Here is a 17202-nt window from a genome sequence, read left to right as displayed (position 1 = left end):
TCTTTCCTTGGGGGGGGGGGGGAGAGGGGACTTCACTGGCCAGGTAGGTTTTAGTAACATCCCTGGTTTTGGGCTAGGTTTTGATACATCTCTCTCTGTCTCTGTAGATAGATAGGTTACCTTTCTTCACATTTTCACTTTGCTTTTTATTCCATCAACTTACATTTCTGAACTGTGATAATTTTTTATATGCACATGTTGCTGAACATGCATAAACACTTGTGTTACTTCAAGCATATTTCTGTCTAGAAACTTATGTTGTGTTTTTCTCATGTACCAGTTCCGGTATTCAAGTGATGGGGAGAAAGGACCGCCTGTCTCAGCACAAGAGGCCCAGGCTCAGGCCATCCTCCAGCAAGCCCGTGTAAGTATGGCAACACCGGGTCATACTCACTTCCTCTCTTATTCAGGAAGCAGACAAAAGTAAGAGACACATGTTATTTAGGTTTATGGCAGGTGTTTGGATCAGACAATGCTTAAGCCAAAACACCGTCATGGCAGCAAGTAAATGATAACGTTCAGAGAAGAACAAAGATAACAATGACTAGTGTTCAGACGGAGTTCCATCCTTTGCAGTATATTAACTCTTTCCTGTTTTTTTTCAGATTGCCATGAGAGGACCCCCAGGTCCGATGGGTCTAACTGGAAGATCTGGCCCAGTGGTACGTAGGTCTTATTGTAATGTTGTGTCTCGCTGCATATTACCTTATTCTGTCTCTAGATTTAATGTGAGCTTGCTATGTGTTTGGCTCCAAAGCATGTCATTGTGACCGCTGAGGTTTGAAGCAGCCGCAACACAGCAATTATTCAGTACACATGGATACGTCTGCCTGTGCACACATCAATAGCACATCTCGGTACATGGTGCAGGAGCTGACATACTATCTGGGATCTGGGTGCACAGGCACACTTATGTCTCATTTACATGTGTAATTAACTGTCTTAAGTATCTGTTTTTCAAAGTATATTCACTCAGTTTACCCTTCTACTATATTAGATTTGGTAAGATTGTACATACAGATTGCATTGTAGATTTGCACCTTCTAAAGCAGAAAATGACTGCTACACCACAGAATGTACATCTACTCCGAAATATCATTAAGGATTAAATAAAACCATTGAAGTCAGTAATGTGCTAAACCCATACCACTGCCCATAAGCACTGAGAGTACATGGCAATTTTACCGCTACTTCTGACAGGTAATAGGCTTGCATCCTATCTTCTCCAGTACTGGGTCAGATAGAGGAGTACATGTAATAGGAGCACAAGCTAAAATAGACACGAGGAAATGGCAATATTAGAATATTGGTCATTATATTCTACTATCCCTCAATATACCTCTAGTCCTGCAGCGGCTGTGTCCATGGTAGCTGAGTAGCGGGGAAAAGTGAGAGCCGATCAGTAGGCAAAGTGGTGGAAGAAGCTGAAGGAAGCTGCTGAAATTCCAATTGCAGTGACTTGCAGGGGACTGCTGAAGCAGAAAGGCGATCCCCAGGGCAAAGTGGGACCTGATCACAAGGGCAAAGTGTGCATTGCTGTACAGTAGTGTGTAAGAGCTGACAGCCCATCAGCGAGTGCTGGAGCAGAGAGACAAAATCTGGAGCAGAGAGCTGCAATCGGGCACCGGGTGACCCAGATTATGTGCCGCCATAGCTGGTAATTTCATTGTGGGCTATGGCGGTGCCCAAATGACCAGACACGCTTTGCGCCCATTTTCACTGTTATGCTGATAGTCCTCCTTTGCGACAGATATCCATTCTCACTCTGCCTCCTGAGGTGGAGGATTAAACAGAGTATTGAAGGAGGTAAGATGCCAGCACCACTGCTGCACTTTCCTGTTAAAGGACAACTGAAGTGAGAGGGATATGGAGGCTGCCATGTGTATTTCCTTTTAAGCAATACCAGTTGCCTCGCTATCCTGCTGATTCTCTGCCTCTAATATTTTAAGCCATAGACCGTGAACAAGCATGCAGTTCAAGTGTTTCTGATCGTCAAATCTGGCAAGATTAGCTGCATGCTTGTTTCTTGTGTTATTCAAACACTACTGCAGCAAAATAGACCAGCAGGGCTGCCAGGCAACTGGTATTGTTTAAAAGGAAACAAATATAGCAGCTTCCATATTCTTTTCACTTCAGTTGTCCTTTAGAGGAGATGGAAATGAGCATGAGAGGTGGCTACTGGCAGAGGACAGTAAGGACGCACAGTGGCAGAAAAGGAGTGAGGAAGTCTCTTCCTTGCCTGACTCCCTTATTCCCCTAGCTGTTAGAGCTGCTACCCCTGTAGTTACATCACTGCTGGCATCTAATAAAATCTCACCCATGCCCCTTATCTGTGCCCCCACAGAAAAACTGCTGATATCCGTGCTGCCTAAACTACCATATATGCTAAATATCAGGTGCCCGTAGACGACTGTGTTAATATCGGCTAATATTGGAAAGGCACCAACTATTTGTCGCAGCAGTTTGCATAGCAGGCAGACCCAGTGCACGCTATTTCATTAGGTGCCTCTGGCACCCAATTTCCAATATTAGCCAATATTGACATGGGCACTGTTGATGTGCCCATACTTCTGCGGCACCCCAAAAGACCCCTGAAAGAGCTGCTCCCAGGTCCAATTCCCATGCCAACATACACTTTGTTTTAAAACAGGATAAATAGGTAGTCAAATATGTGTTTAATAATGAAATCCCCCCTTTGTCTGAGGATTTGCACTACAGGCCAGAGACACATTTTAAGAAATTTTAACCAGAGGCAGATTTAATGGGCACATTACCAGATTTTTTTTGTTCATTTAGTTTATAAAAGCATCATTCATTGATTTGTCAAGCTTTAATGAAATACCACTGTGCCTGCCACAAAAAACTAATGTGAAATAGGTGCCTTGAGATCAGCTATAATTTTGCTTTATGAGTTCATATTAAAGTGTATATGAGATAAACTTTTACTCATTGCATAATTGTGTTCCTTTCATATAGTTTATAGGGCATTCCTTAAGCCAAATACTTTTTTTTGTTTTAATACTCTAATTTCCTATAAACTAAACAAGCCTTGCCCACAGCTTCTCCAGAGTGCCTTGGCACTCTCAGCCTTAGTAGCAAGGACTTATGGGAGCTCAGTCTGGGCAGGAGGAGGAGGTTACTAGCCCGAGATTTCAGAGGGGAGTGAAGTTTTCACAGGCTGAGGGCTGGAGATGCAGATCAGCTTGCCTGTGTGTAATGTGACAAACAGAACATGGCCACTATCATTGTATCACAGGAAGAAATAATCATAAACTGTTGAAGCTGTTTGCAGCTAGATTTGCTGTGTAAATCTAAACTTTAGATAAGATATATAGCTATATAGTTTATCTAAACTTTAGATAAGATATACTGGGCCTGATTCACAAAGCGGTGATAACTCAGTTATCACGCCTAAAAGACTTTAGGCGTGATAACCTTTGCACTAGCAAAGTTATCACCGCTTTGTGCTCTAACTCGCGCGAAGCTCCCGCGCGCAAAGTTTTGCGCGCGCAAACGCGTACGCGCGCACGCAAAGTCCCATAGGGCTTAATGGGCACTGCGCGCGAAGCGCGGTGCATTGCGCGCACGCAAAACTTTGCACGCGGGAGCTTCGCGCTAATTTCTTCACATCACGCCTAAACTAAGTTTAGGCGTGATAAAGGGCTTTTCACAGGCGTGCAAAGTGTTTGCACCACTTTGTGAATCAGGCCCACAGACAAGTTACTTGTTATAGTTAGTTTTTCATCTCGGATCCGCTTTATACAAAGAGCAATATTAACACCCTAAGCAGAGAAAATGTGTACATTTTTGGGGTAATTGAATGCCAACTGCAAGAAAATCAGAAAGGAGTTGTAGGTTTGGCCAGTGAGATAGAACCCCTTTTGGAATGTTATCACTGTCTACACTCCACCTGGTTGCTTTAGTAGAAAAAACTCTCCAGCAAGGAGAAAGATGGCAACAAGTTATATTTTTCTTTTCAGAGTAATGACAAGTTTATACTGTCCTAGTGGCATTTACAGATTCAATAAATTAAATACAACTCTCTCCAGTAATGAAGTATATAGCATTACTGGTTTTATTTAAGTTCTGAAATAGAAGCTTAAGGCCCATATGCAATTCACTTTTTCACCTGAGTTTTCTCCTAGGTGATAATTTTAAACTTGCCAATAACATTACTTTTAAGCCACCAGCAAGCAAGAAAATACTCAAAATAATTTTAATAGTACTTTCTTATCAACTTTTTGGTACTTTTTAAGTTGAAAAGTGCTGGAAAGTTATTTTAAATTGAAGATGAAAAATTATCTCCTAGGAGAAATCTCAGGTGAAAAAGAGAATTGCATATGGGCCCAAAACTCTTATGGTTTACATGACAACAATTTGTCATAATTGGCTCATACTACCATACCCAGTCTTTGTTGCTGGTTGCTGGTATTATCACTTCTATAGATGGTTCATAACACAGTAATCAGGCACAGATAAGCACACACTTCATCTAGTTTGCTATCATCAGCATAGGCACAATATGTAGCATTACATTCACAGGCTAGTGTTTACTTTGAATGAATGGTGCCATTGTCCAGGGTCACAACCCTTGTAGTTTGGATGCTGGGGTTACTGTAAGACACGGGGGGGGGGGGGGGGGGGAGGTGCACTAGGAGGGTTGGTCAGTGTTAGGTAATGGGAGGGTGGGATAGTGTTGGGCAGGGAGGGGTTAGTGTTAGGCACTAGAAGGGGAGAAGGTTCATTGAAGAATGGGTGTTGGATTTGTGTATAGTAAAAATATTGGTAATTTAAATTGCAGGACCACCCGCCAACCAACTCACATGGTGGCTCCGCAACACGTACTCATAGCACATCACCCAAACAAAAGAAGATTTTTAAATTACAAGCATGCTACGTTATTGTTGGTAGACCTTGAATGCAGCCGGCAACAAGAAAAATAGTTTTATTAGAATATATTAGTAACATTTCATTTTTACTGTAAAACACACATACAAAAACACACACACACGTAAAAAAATGTGTTACCTGTTTTAAGAGAACAACAATGTTGTCGCAGTGAAAAACTACTACTTCTGCATCTATTTCAGTATAGTTATTTAGCTGCAGACGTAACTATTGATTCTCTGCTGGAAACCTAGTAACTGAGATTTATCAGTGTTCTGCAACATATGCCATGTTTAGGTACTTAGATTTGTATTGGAGCTGGCAATTCCAGCATCAAGTTGCTAGACAGTGCTGGCGCAAAATGCCTATTTTACATGTAACTCACTGACACTGCTGCAGTATCATTATTGTTATTATTTATATAGCGCCGACATCTTCCACAGCGCTGTACAGAATTTATTTGTCTTGTCACATAACTGTCCCTCAGTGGGGCTCACAATTTAATCCCTAACATAGTCATATGTCTATGTTTGTATATGTAGTGTATGTATCGTTGTCTAGGCAGTATCTATTGATGTTCTATTTATAAAGCAGCAGTATGTAACAACTAATCAATGTTACTCTCTACACAGGAAAATGGATATCAGTTTATTAACACAATATATTTTATATCCTTAAACACAGGACAAGGAAGTGATGGTTAGCAAATCAAAGTTACTAATTGCCTATGAACAGGCCAGAAGCCAATTGACAAATTAATCAATTTGTGGATTGCCGCTACTTTAAGAAATTATGTTTCCTGTTTGATAAATATCTACACCTAGTAGTCGGGAGTTTTTTTTTCTGCTGTTACAAATCAAGGGTTTTTTTTCTATCAAACCACTAGATGGAGCTCTTAACAAATATCACATTTACATTTGTGATGTTTATCTAAAGCTGCATAAAAAAAATAAAATCTTATAATAAATCATTTTCATTTTAATACTTCAGCTAATAAATAATCGCAATAAAAAACAAAAAAAAAGATGAGTGAATATGCCCAAATTGATTTCACTATTTTTTTCTCTAAATTACAACCTTTTTTGAAAATGTTTTGCCATTTTGTGAATTTGCATTGAAGCCTATTGGGGCTATCTCATGAAATGTATAAAAATACCTTATACATTTTGAAAAAAATACATTTTAAAATGAAAAACACATTTTTAAACTAGTGCAGGGTCAGGTTGAAGCAGATTTTGTCTAATTAAACCAGGCAGGTAAATTAGATGCCCCTCCCTTGTGATAATGATTAATTGGGCCTTGCCATAGACCAAAATGTAATTTGTGGCTATGGTGGCACCAAGTAAGCAATTTGAGTGCTGGAGGAAGTGAATTTTTTCGTTGTGGTGGAGGAGTTCAGCTCCAGTGGCTGCTATTTGGCTCCAGCGCGTTGGTTGTTGTGGGACTTCGGTTCAGGTGGCAGTTGTATAGCTCTGAATCAGAATGCCCAGACGAAAGTCATGGAAACACATGAAGAAAATACTAACTCTGTGAAGATAGTGTATTGGCTGAGATTTAAAGGGAAGGTCCAGGCAAAAAAAAAAAGAGTTTAACTTACCTGGGGCTTCTACCAGCCAAATGCAGCCAACTGTGCCCTCGTAGTCACTCACTGCTGCTCCAGTCCCCCGCTGGCAGCTAGTTTAGTTTTTGCCGACCTCGGAGGTTGGGGGCCGCATTGCGTACATTTTTACGCATTCCCACTAGTGCAGGAACATTAACACATACATTTTTACACGTTAGTGGTGCCATGCGTAAATTTTTACGTGTTGCACCACTAACGCATAAAATGTATGTGTTGATGTTCTTGCACTAGCGGGAATGCGTAAAAATGTACGCATTGCGGCCCCCAACCCCCGAGGTCAGCAAAAACTAAACTAGCTGCCAGCGGGGGACTGGAGCAGCAGTGAGTGACTACGAGGGCACAGGATGGCTGCATGGAGCTGGTAGAAGCCCCAGGTAAGTGAAACTCATTTTTTTTTTGCCTGGACCTTCCCTTTAAATCCTACACCATAACACTTCAAAGCAAGAAGCAAAGGCAAAACGATGCTATATGAACCTGAGTCCCATGATCCAACTTCCAAACAAAACAATTACCACTGCTCAGAACCACTGATACCACACCATGATGGTGCGTTAACATCTTTCTTGTACTGCAAACCAAGAGTACTATTCACTGCACCTCTATGCTGCCCAATGATATTGCAGTGAATTTATCTCTTTACCATTAAATGGGCTGTAAGACTAGTTTACATTGAAAAAAATTTAAGGTATCACCTAAAGAAAATAGACACTCAAGTGATAATCTAAGGTATGCTGTGCTTAAAGGATACCAGAGCCGAAGCAAGATTATAAAAACGACATTTTCTCTTGTTAGGAGGGTGTAAGCCCTCACTTACCGCCTACTTGTTTGCTTTATGTGTACCTCCGTTTGCCCGTTATATCCCAGGTACATGTTCCCGAACCCAGCATCCCGTATTGTAATGCAGGGATTCCTCTACTCCTGTGCCTGTTCCTATGTCATTTGAAAGACGCGCCCATTCACTCCTGTCCTGCAGGTGTCCAGGCATGCGCGCTCCACAGCCCTGCGCAGTTCACGCTGTGAAGACGCACTGCCTGGCACGAAGCCAGAAGAGGAGGGAGGCGAGCGGGCCCGTCTTTCAAATGACGTAGGTGCGGGCACATGGGGAGAGGAATCCCTGCATTACAGTACAGGATGCTGGGGTCGGGAGCATGTAACGGAGATATAACGGGCAAACGGAGGTACACATAAAGCAAACAAGTAGGCGGTGAGGGCTTACACCCTCCTAACAAGAGAAAATGTATTTTTTTATAATCTTGCTTCGGCTCTGGTATCCTTTAATTCAGTGCTGTCCAACTGGCGGCCCGCGGGCCACATCCGGCCCGCCAGGCCACCTGCTGCGGCCCGCTCGTCTTCCTGGGATGCAGGCATGGCTTGCGCTATGGGCGCCATGCCTGATACCTCGTATTGTGGCCTCCTGTGTCCCCGCTGGCCTCTCCTATGTCCCCGCTGCCGCTGCTGCCCCACAGCTCAGACCTCAGATTGCGGCGACTGAGGTAAACAGAGTGCGCATGGTACCCGCACGGAGTACGTCACATGCGGAAGTGAATCATTAGTCACTCCCGCATGTGACGTTCTGCCGCGCGGGTGTCATGCGCGCGCTCTGCTTGCTTCAGTCGCCGCGATCTGTGAGGTCTGAGCTGTGGGGCAGCAGCAGCGGCAGCGGGGACATAGGAGAGGCCAGCGGGGACACAGGAGAGAGAGGTAACGGGCTCGCTCACTGGTGGGGGCACCTGTCACTAGCTGGGGGGGCACCTGTCTATCTAGCTGGGGGGGCACCTGTCACTATCTAACTGGGGGGGCACCTGTCACTATCTAACTGGGGGGGCACCTGTCACTATCTAACTGGGGGGGCACCTGTCACTATCTAGCTGGGGGGGCACCTGTCACTATCTAACTGGGGGGGGCACCTGTCACTATCTAACTGGGGGGGCACCTGTCACTATCTAGCTGGGGGAGGCACCTGTCACTATCTAACTAGGGGGGCACCTGTCACTATCTAACTGGGGGGGCACCTGTCACTATCTAGCTGGGGGAGGCACCTGTCACTATCTAACTGGGGGGCTCCTGTCACTATCTAGCTGGGGGGCGCCTGTCACTATCTAGCTGGGGGGGCACCTGTCACTAGCTGGGAGGGCACCTGTCTATCTAGCTGGGGGGGGGGGGCTCCTGTCACTATCTAACTGGGGGGGACACCTGTCACTATCTAGCTGGGGGGGCACCTGTCACTATCTAGCTGGGGGGGCACCTGTCACTATCTAGCTGGGGGGGCACCTGTCACTATCTAGCTGGGGGGGCACCTGTCACTACCTCAGCTGAGGGGGGGGGGACACCTGTCTCTAACTGGGGGGGCACCTGTCACTACCTCATCCGGGCCACAGCATCACCGGCAGCTTGGCCACAGCAGCACCGCAAGGCATTTCAGCCCACACATCATCCCCAATCCGGCCCAAAACACTATTGCCAGGCCAGCCAGGCACAGCAGCCAGTAGAGTAGAGGAGAATTTAGAAGCCAGGAGATGATAGGTGTCTACCATATTTAAGGGGCATTCTGCTTATTTATGTGAAATGCTGTCTATTTATGTGCCTCATGACTGCTAAATTTGTCTTGTTGGGGGCCTCATGATTTGTTGGGGGCATCACGATTGCTGAATTTGTCTTGTTGGGGGCCTCAAGATTGCTGAATGTGTCTTGTTGGGGGCCTCATGATTTTTTGGGGGCCTCATGATTGCTAAATTTGTCTTGTTGGGGGCATCATGATTGCTGAATGTGTCTTGTTGGGGGCTTCATGATTGCTGAATTTGTCTTGTTGGGGGTCACATGATTGCGAACTGCGAGACTATGGAAAAGCTGAATCGTCATCATGAAACAATAGCGTTAAACCTACTTTTTTAGCTTTTTAAAACGGAAAATAAAACTGGGAGGTTCTAAAAAAAAACCAAATTTTTCAGGAGTAGATGGATGAAATTGTTTATCTTCACAGTTTATTTTCAACTTGGATTTTCCATAATGTTCATGTATGAGTTAAAACCTTTGTATGTAGTTTAAATTGCTGTTGCCACTTTGCGATAGATAAGTGACTTTTGGGTTGCAGTTTGGACACTCGGCCTCCAAAAGGTTCACCACCACTGTCCTAATCTAATGTCCCACATTGCTAAATTCATGTAAATTTGTCTCCACCCGTGGCCACACCCGCATTCTGGTCCATGGCCACACCCATTTTTTGGCGCGGCGCGCGCCGCTCTACGCACAACATAACCCTCGTGGTTTTTGGCGCGCTACGCGCCACACAACTTCACCAAAATCTTAAATTGCATTTTGTGGAAAGTGCTGCCAATCTAATTGTCCTTTAATTGCATTTTTCCTGGGGGGGGGGTCTGCGACTCTAGCAAGAACCTTCGGCCCTCCACCATGGGGTCTGAAAAAAAACTGGCCCTCCATGCCCATGAAGTTCGACAGCACTGCTTTAATTAATCACTCACTAGGCCGGATTTATACTTTTTTATGCCCTTAGTCCAATTGTCTTGTGGCTCATCTTCCCTGTTCAACTCCCCCACCCAATCCATGTGCAGCCCCCTCTTCCATTAGTAGCATCTATGTACAGCAACCCCTCTCTTTCATGTGTTGCACTCCACTTACTGCTTTCCTTTTCCATTTGCAGCCTCCTATTCCAAATGCAACCACTTCTCTCGAATGTCCAGCCACCTACATTGGCAGTAGTTGGCCACGGCCTGTGCCTTTGTGGTCTTTCCAGTTTCCACAAATGTGGCTCTTATTGTTCACCGTCAAGTACAGCAACTAAAGCAGTATTTTTAGTTTTACTGCATCCAACTGCTGATGCTAAAAGTGATCCTTATATTTTCAAAATGTAAATGAACTACCGATTATAGAAAAGTGTTATTTAGAGTTCTATGTTCTTCTTTAAAGTGGGAAAGTAATGGCTTAATTTTTGCTACAAAATCGAATACTATAAACTCAATAGAGACATCACTTTTAAGTCAATGACCTGAATTATGCCCACGTTTTGACCTCATGTTGCTTTACTTCTCTACGGTCTATTAACTCAGAATATTTTAGCAAAGTTTTAAAAGGCCTTTGTGTGGAACAGTGTATATTAGTTTTGGAGCTTTCTCAATTTGCTAAAGAAAAGTTATTGATTGTGGTCGTTAGATGTGAAATTAACAGTTTTTCAAAGCCATTTAATTACCGCTTTGGTAACCCGCATGCAGCAGCGCCAATTTTATTTGCAAAAAACCATTGCATTGAAAACAATTCCATAACCCATTAAATTGTAGACGTGCGGGCGGCATTAATTGCGGCTACAGCATTATGATCAGACATTTTGTCTAATGAAGTTTATGGGCTGCAAAGAAATGAAACAAGCAATCCACTTCTGATAAAGCACCCTGATACACTTCTGAGAAATACACAGCAGTTATTGTGGAGCAAATTTCACAAAGCTAAATTAGGAGGTATTTTATATAAGTGCAACTTAAGCCAGAGGACTCTTCCCCTAACTTCCTGTTTAGCTTATTTTGGGTTAGCTTATTATAGCGATGTGCAGAAAGATCTTTATAACAGGAACACAGACGGCAGTAAATGCATTTTTGTAACAGTGTCCGCACAGGTCTGAAACTTCTGGCACATTAGTAGGCTGTGTCTCTGTCATATCCTGTTAAAGTATAAACTAACTGGAGTTATAGCAACAGGAAGTGAGTATTATTTTTCTTTTGCTGGGGCACAGACAGCTATAGAAACCTGACAGAAATTGTAACTTTCCCCTACTCTAAGTATCCATCTAAAAACATTCAGAAAGTAACAGCCATTTTTATTTAATCAATTAAGAAAACATTTTACTTATGTTATTTCAGACAAACTGTATCTTTTGAATATTTCACTTTATATATTTAACTGCCTAAAGACTGCTCAACGCCGGGTTGAGCAGCGCAGCAGCCCCAGGACCACTCCACGCCAATTGGAGATTGCAGGGTATCGCGCGGGCCAATGCGTGTGCATCCCCGCTTGAATGATGGAGCTCCGTCTTCAGCCTCCCATCAGTGATCACTGCTAGGGACTGTTAGACTGTTAGACTGTGAAACCGCCGCTAGGGACTGTTAGACTGTGAAACTGCCGTCCAATAACACTGTACAACGCTGCGATCTAAGGCAGCGCTGTACTGGGGACAGCCGTGTGACACGGCTGTCCCCCGTCACGCGGCTTTTCCCCCGCAGAAAAGTGATCCGCTGTCATAGGCTGAAGCCTATGACATCCGATCACGCTGATTGGCTTGTATGTCAAAAAGTTTGACATACAGCTAGTGTGCACTACTACAAAAACAACCAGTTTAGCCATTGCTGACCTAACGACCGTATCTAAAACACAAAAAGAGTCATAGTAGTGGCCACTGTATCCAGCATTAGCACACCGCATACTACAAAAACCCCATTCATACTGATCCAGCTAGTACTGTCCATAGGAACGGGAGTCTCCAGGAGTAGGCAGTAGAAGCAAAGCTTTAAATGCTTCTCAAACGTTAGAAACCCAACAAGTTGAGAAATGGAAGCAGGAGGGCAAATCCAATAGTATGCAAGTATGCACAATTAAGTGTAATCAGGTGGATTTCACCCATGTTCCAGTGATACAGCACACATTGCAGAATCCACTTTTGCAGGACTTAAAGGAAACGTCCGGCCCAAAAAAATAAATGAGTTTCACTTACCTGGGGCTTCTACCAGCCCCATGCAGCCATCCTGTGCCCTCGTAGTCACTCACTGCTGCTCCAGTCCCCCGCTGCCAGCTAGTTTCATTTTTGCCGACTTCGGGGGTTGGCTGCCGCATTGCGTACAATTTTACGCATTCCCGCTAGTGCAGGAACATTAACACAAACATTTTTACACGTTAGTGATGTAACGTAAACATTTACACGTTACACCACTAACGTGTAAAAATGTATGTGTTAATGTTCCTGCACTAGCAGGAGTGTGTAAAAATTTACGCAATGCGGCAGCCAACACCCGAGGTCAGCAAAAATGAAACTAGCTGGCAGCGGAGGACTTGAGCAGCAGTGAGTGAATTCGAGGGCACAGTATGGCTGCATGGGGCTGGTAGAAGCCCCAGGTAAGTGAAACTCATTCTTTGGGGGGGGGGGGGGGGGGGCTGGACGATTCCTTTAAAGCGTCAAGAAAAAGTTACTCACTTGGCTCTCGGCATTCCACTGACAAGTTCCTCTTTCAGCAGGAGGAACCTCTAGCTACTTAATACAGTAGGTACCTCTTGCTACCTAATACTAAGGAACACCTGTGGATACCTATGCCAGCAGGGAAAGTAGGGGAGAGGTGAAAGCTGGGCCAGCAAGCACACTTGTAGTGCGGTTTGGTGGAGGTTTTTGGGTTTGAGGAAGGCGAAGTCTAGGGTGCTAGAATATCTGTGCCTATAGGCTCCTGCAATGTAAATTTGGGCCTGTGCTGACATAATCATTATTATAGAATACTTTCAGCATTTTACACAATATGCTGTCCTTCAGTTGGGCTCACAGCCTAATGTCCCTACTACATTCTAGGAATAATTTTTGGTTGAAGCCATTCAACTTACCAGTATATTTTTGTGTGTGGACCACTAGTGGGAACCTCAGTGCACATACAGGAGAAAACATACACATTCAGATAGTGTGTGTCAATCCCAGGCAGAGGCATAACTACAGGGAAGCATCCTCTGCTACGGCAGGGGGGTCCAGAGCTGTGAGGGGCCTCACTACTAACCTTCCCTCCATCCTTCAAATCAGGTGTTTTTGTGGCTACGCTTGCCATGGGTGAAAAGATCACTCTGGCCCCACTTGTTTTATGACCCTTGCAAGATGGACCCCTAGGCTGTGATGGCCACCAAATAGGAGGCAAGGATAGGAGTGTAAATATAGAGGGGCACCATTAAAGTTTCGCTGGGGGGGGGCAATGATTTGTAGTTATGCCCCTGATCCCAGAATATGAGAGCTGGAAAGTAGTAATTCTACTCACTGCACTTCCCATACTAACGTCCCCTTGGTCAACAAGTAATCCAATAGACAGCTGACATCAGATTGGTTTCTTAAAGCATTTCCCCTTTTTCTTGACCTAATCCTTCATACATATCACCGTTGATAACCTTGAAAGTTAGACACTGAAAACAGAAATATTTTGGCACAGAGAGAACAGCTTGCATTACGGTAGAAAAAAACGTTGTATAGCTTTTGGTGCATTAAAAAGGCGTGAGGGGTTTTGGATATTAGTTCTGCAGTTTTACTGCCTCTAGCTGCTGGAATATGGGATATTAATGCATGTTTATAAACCTGTGCGAATCCCTTTGTGAGCTGTTTAGCTGTAGCACCACAAGGAGGCTGCAGACGTCCAGTTATTTTATTAGAGAACAGCACAAAGAAAGCCTCAGGACGCCATTATTTGGGGAACCTGGCAACTGAGTAAACAGTACTTCCAAGCATTGTTTAAAATTTCTAATCTGTAGCTATAATGCAAAAATATGGTATAACTTTTATAAAGGAACATTTTATAAGGAGTTCATGAACATTTTTTTTATCTCTTATAAACTCCTGGAAGATTATTTGAGCATGAAATGTAAAGCTAAATCTCTGTTTATAATAGCAAAAGAAATGTGAATGTTCTGCCCACAGTATTCAATCAGATTTCAGCTTTCCAAGTGCAATTTACAAAAAAGAACACCCAAAATAACTGATGCAGACAACATGCTGTTTTTTCCATTTCTTCTGTTTTTAGACATTAGACTTGTGGGGTTGTTCAATAAACAGTGCTCAAGGTGAATAATGTAACTCTTAGCAATAAATAAGAATACATTCCACTGAAGTTAGAACAATACTATGAGGATCTTGATTAGCTTCTATAGGCTCTTTATTCCTGGCACTGTTTTTGGAATAAGTCTACAAACATCTTCTCCACTGACAGTATAAGTAGATAGACACTCAGATTTGTGATGGTGTAGGACTAGGGAAAGGGTGGCTACATTTCATAACACTGACTGCTGTTTTTACATCCTACCATGTTTGCAAACACTTCAAAAGTAATTAGCGGTAAGGATTGTATTCCATGTGGATAATTCTCATTAATTCCAGAATAGTTTATTTGAGCGCTGGGTTTGACAGATGTCTAATGGATGCCAATGCAAAGTATCAGGACTCAGGCACCAAGGCGGTGAGTGGGGTGAACGATGTGCCCAACACTAGCTAGCTGATCAACTAGTAGTAGCCAATCAGCAATAAGTTACAGATTGGCTACTACATCGATTTTTGGTATGGTCATTTGGACACTGGGGGTTAAGTGATAGGCATTAGGAGGGAGCGATGGTGCTAGGCATTAGAAGGGGACATTAGTGCTCAGCATTAGGAGGGGACATTAGTGCTAGGCATTAGGAGGGGACATTAGTGCTAGGCATTAGGAGGGGGACATTAGTGCTAGGCATTAGGAGGCGACATTAGTGCTAGGCATTAGGAGGGGACATTAGTGCTGGGCATTAGGAGAGAGTGTTGGTGCTAGGCATTAGGAGGGGACATTAGTGCTGGGCATTAGGAGGGGACATTCGTGCTGGGCATTAGGAGGGAGTGTTAGTGCTAGGCATTAGGAGGGGACATTAGTGCTGGGCATTAGGAGGGGACATTAGTGCTGGGCATTAGGAGGGGGACATTAGTGCTAGGCATTAGGAGGGGACATTAGTTCTGGGCATTAGGAGGGAGTGTTGGTGCTAGGCATTAGGAGGGGACATTAGTGCTGGGCATTAAGAGGGGACATTAGTGCTAGGCATTAGAAGGGGACATTAGTGCTGGGCATTAGGAGGGGACATTAGTTCTGGGCATTAGGAGGGAGTGTTAGTGCTAGGCATTAGGAGGGGACATTAGTGCTGGGCATTAGGAGGGGACATTAGTGCTGGGCATTAGAAGGGGACATTAGTGCTAGGCATTAGGAGGGGACATTAGTTCTGGGCATTAGGAGGGAGTGTTGGTGCTAGGCATTAGGAGGGGACATTAGTGCTGGGCATTAGGAGGGGACATTAGTGCTAGGCATTAGAAGGGGACATTAGTGCTGGGCATTAGGAGGGGACATTAGTTCTGGGCATTAGGAGGGAGTGTTGGTGCTGGGCATTAGGAGGGGACATTAGTGCTGGGCATTAGGAGGGGACATTAGTGCTAGGCATTAGGAGGGGGGCATTAGTGCTGGGCATTAGGAGGGGACATTAGTTCTGGGCATTAGGAGGGAGTGTTGGTGCTAGGCATTAGGAGGGGACATTCGTGCTGGACATTAGGAGGGAGCGTTAGTGCTAGGCATTAGGAGGGGACATTAGTGCTGGGCATTAGGAGGGAGTGTTGGTGCTAGGCATTAGGAGGGGGACATTAGTGCTAGGCATTAGGAGGGGACATTAGTTCTGGGCATTAGGAGGGAGTGTTGGTGCTAGGCATTAGGAGGGGACATTAGTGCTGGGCATTAGGAGGGGACATTAGTGCTAGGCATTAGAAGGGGACATTAGTGCTGGGCATTAGGAGGGGACATTAGTTCTGGGCATTAGGAGGGAGTGTTGGTGCTGGGCATTAGGAGGGGACATTAGTGCTGGGCATTAGGAGGGGACATTAGTGCTAGGCATTAGGAGGGGGGCATTAGTGCTGGGCATTAGGAGGGGACATTAGTTCTGGGCATTAGGAGGGAGTGTTGGTGCTAGGCATTAGGAGGGGACATTCGTGCTGGACATTAGGAGGGAGCGTTAGTGCTGGGCATTAGGAGGGGACATTCGTGCTGGGCATTAGGAGGGAGCGTTAGTGCTAGGCATTAGGAGGGGACATTAGTGCTGGGCATTAGGAGGGAGTATTGGTGCTAGGCATTAGGAGGGGACATTAGTGCTCGGCATTAGGAGGGAGCGTTAGTGCTGGGCATTAGGAGGGGAATATTAGTATTAAGCATTAAGAGAAGGGGGTTTAGTGTGATAATAGGGGGTCGGGTAAGTGTTCATTAAAATACACAATAATATTACATTACTGATATTTTAACTGTATCACCCAGTGCCTAGTACAACTCACAGTGCTCCAATACCTACTTCAATTATTATTAATTTATTACAATCTGTATTTTATGCACTTAATGTACTGTTGTCACAGGGAACCTAATCCATGGGGGCTGATCATTAAATTCTGGCCATTAACAGTTGTGTAAAATATTAGACGAGGAAATACATTTAACAAAGGCAGAGCCATATTTACAATAATATGTTTCTGGATTATTAAAAAGGGTAACTGGGTCAAAAGGTGCCATCAGAATGAAAGAGCACTCTCGCATGTTTGTTTTGCACAGGGGGGAAGCAGCACTTTCTCCTGACATGCAGCCCTTCGCTGACCCAAAAAGTGAATGCAATCTAACTAATAAAAACTACAGTAGTACCTCATCACTGCTGCTGGCTTAATTATTGTCAGCTAGTGGTTTCCTGAGTCAGTGGAGATTTCTATATTAGGAGAATGTTCTGCTTAACAATACAGTAGCACTTTGTAGCTAAACTGAGACACAACCAGAGCAGAAGATTGAGTTACTGCATTAGGTAAATAGCTTTGCCAGACTGAGAACATTTCACTGTGGTAGCAATATATTTATATAACAAGGTTCTCCGTGGCTAGCAGGTACTGGTGGACAGAGGCAGAAAATGTTTTTTTTTTTGCA

The 17202-nt window shown here is 44.2% G+C and overlaps 1 protein-coding gene across 8 annotated transcripts in view; it reads left to right on the top strand.

The window, feature by feature from the left end:
• COL11A1 (collagen type XI alpha 1 chain) overlaps positions 1 to 17202 on the top strand; it is a 782075-nt gene that overhangs the window by 594304 nt on the left and 170569 nt on the right. For all 8 annotated transcript variants that reach the window (XM_068240020.1, XM_068240025.1, XM_068240017.1 and 5 more), the window contains 2 exons: positions 281 to 364; positions 606 to 662. In XM_068240020.1, the coding sequence (XP_068096121.1) occupies positions 281 to 364; positions 606 to 662 (141 nt within the window). The remainder of the gene's footprint in view (positions 1 to 280; positions 365 to 605; positions 663 to 17202) is intronic.

Source organism: Hyperolius riggenbachi, chromosome 6, assembly GCF_040937935.1.
Source record: "Hyperolius riggenbachi isolate aHypRig1 chromosome 6, aHypRig1.pri, whole genome shotgun sequence".
NCBI lineage: Eukaryota > Metazoa > Chordata > Amphibia > Anura > Hyperoliidae > Hyperolius > Hyperolius riggenbachi.
The sequence above is the reverse complement of the archived record's forward strand: the minus strand, read 5'-3'. Positions and strand labels throughout refer to the sequence as shown.